This window comes from Microtus ochrogaster, unplaced genomic scaffold (assembly GCF_000317375.1).
Source record: "Microtus ochrogaster isolate Prairie Vole_2 unplaced genomic scaffold, MicOch1.0 UNK37, whole genome shotgun sequence".
Taxonomy (NCBI): domain Eukaryota; kingdom Metazoa; phylum Chordata; class Mammalia; order Rodentia; family Cricetidae; genus Microtus; species Microtus ochrogaster.
In genome coordinates this window covers 1483350-1489871 of record NW_004949135.1, presented here as the reverse complement: position 1 = coordinate 1489871, position 6522 = coordinate 1483350, and the positions used below count along the sequence as shown (strand labels likewise).

The following is a 6522-nucleotide window of genomic DNA, read 5'->3' as shown; positions in this document are numbered from 1 at the left end:
CTTCTATTTTCATCAGGAGTAATGGTGCACCATTAGAAATAGGAAGCTTACCCATTTCTAGCAGCCAGATGGAGGGGTGTACAGCCTGAAATATCTTGATAGTTAGGATTTGCTCCTTTCTTTAACAGAAGAACCAGGCATTCCACGGATCCACAGCTAAAACAATATTAAAAGACAGTTCAGATACATTCAACAAGCAGCAGTTCTAGACAAAATTTAAAAACAAAACCAAACACATTTTTAAGGTCCCAATTCACTCATAACAAATATGGTCCTCTACCTTCCAGATGTTACATTCTACTGTGAGTAAAAGTTCAAATAAAGAAAAACAAACCATTAGTTCTGAAAGAAACTATACAATAATCTTGACTTCCTGGGAGCTAGTTAATCATGAACAATTAGTTTCAAGGTTGCCACCTAAACCCTGAAAGGTCAGTCGGCACCAGGTCGTGGATAAAAACAATACTCCCATCCCGGTAAGAAGAATAAAACCGCCGAGTCCACAGGCATCCACCACGCCCTTTTATCCCTTAAAGGTAAGGCAAAGGAAATGTTGGTGAATGCACTCTACACACATCTAGATAATCCCTATGCCTCACCTAAAATAAGTTATGATCACAAACATGCGACATGAATTCCACATCACAGCTAACAATTTACAGAGCGAATACACAGCACGCCAAGAGCTAAAGAAGACAAAGCACCCTTGGCTGCCAGCTGCTGTTAGGACAGATTCAAGGCTAACATCCGCTCTAGACCAGAGTTAGTGACAAATATCACAGGCTTACTTTGCTGCAATATGGAGCAAGCTTCTCTTCACACGTCCAAACGCATAATTGACATCAAATTTTGAATTTGACAGGAGTTCAGAAACGGACCTATATCCCCCAGAAATGATAAAAAGAGGAGCTGATATGTAAATAATAACAACATTTTACAACATATTAAAACAAGTTAAGAGCTCTTTGCCAACAGTTGTTAATTCCAACAGTTCTCTAGGCACAGAATGAGAGTTAACACGACAAATGAAAAGCCTGAGAGCACCAACCAAAAACCAGTGCACGCTTACCTGTGCTGATCAGCCATAACCATTGGCATTAATGTGTAAACAGCAGTTTCATTATCTGAGTAAAAAAATAAACAGAAAAAGAATTAAAGCTATCTGTTACTTTTGCAACAAATGACACAAATGATTACAGTTTTCCTAGCTGCATGTAAACAGAAAAGATGGTATAAAGCAAGACCAGTGGAGAAGCAAAGCCACTACAGATTTCATGCCACAGAATTCCCCTCTCTCTTTTGCCTGTGCCTTCCACACTGTCCAAGAAAAACTTAGCTTGCCCACAGTGTAAAGAGTAAATCAGATCTAGTATCTCCTGGAACCTGAGCAAGTGACATTGTATTTCCAATGAGTTTTTTTCAACATGTTTTACTGTAAGTAGGCATAGTCTGGGAAATTTTTAAGAAATTTAGGATATTTTAGCACTCCAATTTTAAATATTAGGGTATTAAAAGATACATATGTGCTAAAAATAATTTTTAAATGTTAAATGTATGCCAGATATGGTGTCTCTACCCATCATCACAGTACACAGCGAGCTCCAGGCCAGCCTGGGCTACAGAGTGAAACCTTTTCTCTCATAAAACAAAACAAAAGCCAAAAGAGGGGGAAAGAAGATTTGAAGAGACAGGAGTAGTGGGAAAAAGAACAAATGAGGGATAAAAATAAAAGGAGGAATTCTGGGAAAGACTCGCTTAAGCAGGAGAAAGGGCAGGGAGATGGGGGAGAGGGGAGAGGAGAAGGGCCAACCAAAACCAAGTAAGCGTAAAAATGAAAAAAACTAAGGTAAAACCCAAACAAAGTGGAAAGGCGGCTCAGGGTTAAAGAACAGTGGCCACTCTGGAAAGAAGCAGAGTTCAGATCCTGGTACCCACACCAAACAGCTCACAGCTACCTCTAATTAGCTCCAAGTGATCTGACCTCTGCTTCTGTCCCTCAAGACCACTCAAACACACTTATGCACACAATCACACACTGTCAGAGATGCACAAAAATAAATAAACAAAAACTTTACTAAGGAAGAAACCTTAAATATATACTTATTGAAGCTGAGTAGTGGTGGTACATACCCTTAATCCCAGCATTTGGGAGGCGGAGGCTGGCGGAGCTGTCAGTTCGAGGCCAGCCTGGTTTATAGAGGGAGTTACAGGACAGCCAGGGCTACACAGAGAAACACTGTCTCAAAAAAAAAATTTTTTTTTCAAAAAGAGTGTGTGTGTATATATACATGTCTGTGTGTATGTGTGGGTGTGCTTATTGCTTTATATACTTAAGACATTCATATCTTTATAGGCAAAAATGGGACTCAAAAGTTAAAAATCAGCATCTACAGGGCAGGGAAGATGGCTCAGTAGGCAAAAGCAGCAGCTGTACAAGCATGAGTTTCTGAGTTCTGAGCCCCTGAGGTGGGAGTGACTTCTTTCTAATCTGTTGCTTTCATTGGTTAATTAATAAAAAAAAAAAAAACTGCCTTGGCCCATTTGATAGGCCAACCCTTAGGTGGGTGGAGTAAACAGAACAGAATGCTGAGAGAAAGAAGCTGAGTTAATCAGTCGCAATGATTCTCCAAACAGACGCAAAATTAAGATCGTTCCTGGTAAGCCAGCTGGTGGTACTACACAGAATATTAGAAATGGGTTAGATCAATATGTAAGAGCTAGCCAATAAGAGGTTAAAACTAATGGGCCAAGCAGTATTTAAAAGAATACAGTTTCCGTGTAATTATTTCGGGGCATAAGCTAGCCATGTGGGCAGCAGGGTGCCGGGGACGCAGCCCCGCTTCTCGTATTACTACAAGCCCCAACACCCACATAAAATAAAAGTGTGCCTGGAACCCTCAGCACTGTCAAACATACAGAGTTGCTGGGGCTTGCTGTCCAGTCTTGTCTCCACATCCAATGGGAGGCTCTATCTCACAGAAATAAGGTGGAACACAAGAGGAAGGCAGCCACTATCCTCCTCTGGACTCTGTGAACATGTCATACACGTATATACATGCACCACACACACAGTCAGTTTCTCACATGCTATACTACATTTATGTTATTTTTCAGTTAGTGTTTTGAGCTTATTTTTATACATTACTAATGGTATCGTATTAGAGATTTTACTTAGTCTTTAAAATACTGAGGCTTATACCAAAGTATCTTCCAAAAATTATAATGGAAAGAGAATAAATTTATAATAACCCAGCAACTACCACTTTAATGGATTGGTAACATGAGATATCATTAGAAATAACTGCTACGGCCGGGCGGTGGTGGCGCATGCCTTTAATCCCAGCACTCGGGAGGCAGAGGCAGGCGGATCTCTGTGAGTTCGAGGCCAGCCTGGTCTACAAGAGCTAGTTCCAGGACAGGAACCAAAAAAGCTAAGGAGAAACCCTGTCTCGAAAATTCACAAAAAAAAGAAAGAAAGAAAGAAAGAAAGAAAGAAAGAAAGAAAGAAAGAAAGAAAGAAAGAAAGAGAAAGAAAGAAATCATCCAGAGGAGGGTATATTCCCCAAAATGGGCAACCTCAATCTGATCCCGAGAAGACATCTAACAAATCCAAGTGTTGCCACAAATGCATGACCAATCCTCCTTAAAACTATGAAAAGAAGCCATAAAGAAGGGGAAGACTAAAGAATCCAAATAAATGTGGTGCAGTATCCTGGAGTACATGCTAAATCAGAGAACAATGGAGGGCAAGCTACCATTCTAGGGTAGAATTCATACTAGTATTATGAAAATAGTAATTTCTTAGATTTGACAACTGTACTATAGTAGCCCAAGATGTTGATAGAAAAACTGGATTTTCTGTAAGCCTAATACAGCCAAAAATGATTTTTGTTTATGATACATTTTTTTTTATTGTGATTAAAAACAAACACTCAACATTAGTCATTTTCAAGCATGGTTGTAACCACAGATTTTAAACTTTTTCTAGAAGTTTCTAGAGACATTAAGTCTTTTTGTCTGTTGAGACAGGGTTTCTCTACATAGCCCTGCCTGTCCTGCAACTCTCTATGTACAGCAGGCTAGCCCAAAACTCAAGAGATCCGCCAGCCTCTGCCTCCCAAGTGCTGGGACAAAAGGAATGCACAACAGCACCCACCCTGAGACACTGGATCTTGAGAGATGAACCAAACATGATGTGCTATGAATACTAGCTTCAAAACCAACTTGAGCTGAGTGATGGCAGTGGTAGACTGCTTACACAGCGCGAGAAAGACCCTGTGAGCACTAGCACACATCTGTGAAAGGGAGAAAGAATAGCATGCACAGGCTATCTGAGAACAATTAAAAATAAATAGAAAGACTGCTTAACTCTATTGATGCTAATAATGGCATTTCGACTGTGTTTTAAAATTATGTATTTAGAAATATAGGACTGAATCATATATAGGGAATATAGAAATTTACTACTATTCCATTATTTTACTATTTGTGAGTGTATGCATGAAAACTAATTATTCATCAACATTCACAAGTTCAATATGCAGATATAATTCTCCCACTGTAAAAATAATACTTAATAGCGAAAACATATTCTGTCTTTGGGGGGTGTGGGTGAGACTGGGTCCCAACAGACTGGCCTTGAACTCTATGTAGCCACAGCTGGCCTCCCGCCTCCACCAAAGGCAGCACTCTGAACACCACATACAGGAGATCTTTTTTATCGTGCTGTCTTATAAAGCAGACATTACAATCCCTGTTTACCCCTAAAATCCAGCCATGCAATGTTGGCATTAAATGACTAATTCCAGAGCCCCAAAAGTACGTATTCTATAAGAGTCAGTGTTCTGGCTACACAATACCCAGAAGGTCTACAATACAATTCCATTCATAATATATGCAATATATTTGAGTTATTTTATTCATTTCTTCAAAATGTAGATTGAGTCTCAGTCAACTATTCTCACTAATTTCCAGCCAATCGTCATCAGAAGCTGAAAATAAGTCTCCACTGACATCATGGCATTCTTTCTACAGTATACAGTCTGTGCTTCTAAACCACAACAATTCCAATCAAGTAACTTCGTTACAGTCATAAACAGGCAATACCTGTATTTGTGAATCTCAATGTTTTAATCATGAAAATACAAGCCTGGCATGGTGGCACATACCTGTAATCTCAGCATTTGGGAGGCTGAGTCAAGAGGATTGCCTTGAGTTGAAGCCGACCTTTGAGAACCAGGCTGGTCAAGGCTTACACACTGACTCTATCTCAAGAAAACAAAATAAAATACACAACTTAAGTGCATCAGAAGGTTTGCATTAATGATATTCATAAATTTTTATTTATATTAAAATTTAGGTGCAGATCTTATATTTTAAGTCATATCCAACCTTAAAAAGATAGAGATCATAGCCGGGCGTGATAGCTCACGCTTTTAATCCCATTCAGCATTGAAGAGGCAAAAGCAGGTAGATCTCTCTGTTGAGTTTAATATAAATAAAATCTTAATATAATTAATGCAAACCTTCCAATGCTCACTAATAAGCTGAGGACTGAGATCCTTTCACAGCTCTTGCTTTGGTCAGAAGTCACAAAGGGACTTCATTTGAGTGCTCTAGCAATGATCATAAAAAGGAGAGCAGTGTAATTTTAAAGCTAGCAGTTCTCCTGACCATGGTTCAAATATATAGCTAAAATGCATTCAAAGTCTATCTTATTGAACAAACTACCTTCACTGTAAAGCTGTGTAATCTAGTGCTCTCCACATAGAGTGCAATATACCTGAGCCTTCCAAAGTTCACTGTGCAGCCACATCGCTGACATAATTCTTTGCCTTCCCTCTTTTCCTCTCACAAAACTTTGTTAGTCCTGCATGGGATGATAGCAATGTGCTCTCCATGACTTAGTAGTAATGTCAGGTACCTCTCAGTATCCAAGTCAGTAAATCAAGTTTCTATATATTAGTGCTGTGCAAAAGTTAATTTTAGGGTGAAAGCTGGTTAGAAAAATCTGATTTAACAACTTGTTCTAATTATAATTAGACACTTATGGACTGCTAAATTCTAACATGAAAATAATCTGATAATTTCTTAAATTAAGAAAGATCTTAGCGCTTCTGTTCAGCTTTTTATTATCTGTGTTTGTGTGTGTGTGTGTGTGTGTGTGTGTGTGTGTGTGTGTACACATACATGTGTGTTCCAAAGCATACCACTGATTCATCTCACCCATCCCTGAATGGCCTTAAAATGCAACCACAATTTGTATATTTAGAATGGCCTGGGTCCACAGAAAGCAGGGCTCACAGGGGCTCACAGAGACTGAGGCCACAAGTGTGGACCCTGTATATACCTTATTATTGTACAGCTTGGTGTTCTTGGGGGACTCCCAGTAGTGCGAGTGAGGCTGTCTCTGACTCTTTTGCCTGTGCTTGGGACTCTTCTCCTGCTACTGGGTCGCCCACCTTTAATGTTAGAGTCATGTTCGGTGGATAGCCCTGGGAGGCCTGCTCTCCTTTTTTTTTT

The 6522-nt window shown here is 39.5% G+C and overlaps 1 protein-coding gene across 2 annotated transcripts in view; it reads right to left on the bottom strand.

Annotated features, from left to right (window-relative positions):
- Nucleotides 1–6522, bottom strand: part of Hace1 (HECT domain and ankyrin repeat containing E3 ubiquitin protein ligase 1) — a 102491-nt gene that overhangs the window by 90760 nt on the left and 5209 nt on the right. Inside the window, exons 1-4 of one of the 2 annotated variants that reach the window (XM_026789985.1) lie at nt 5169–5230; nt 1070–1124; nt 789–878; nt 52–156 (exon numbers count right to left, since the gene is read on the bottom strand). In XM_026789985.1, the coding sequence (XP_026645786.1) occupies nt 52–156; nt 789–878; nt 1070–1098 (224 nt within the window). In that variant the 5' untranslated portion in view covers nt 1099–1124; nt 5169–5230. Of the gene's footprint in view, nt 1–51; nt 157–788; nt 879–1069; nt 1125–5168; nt 5231–6522 lie in introns of those variants that run through there. The other variant, XM_005368627.2, reaches the window with a different exon arrangement.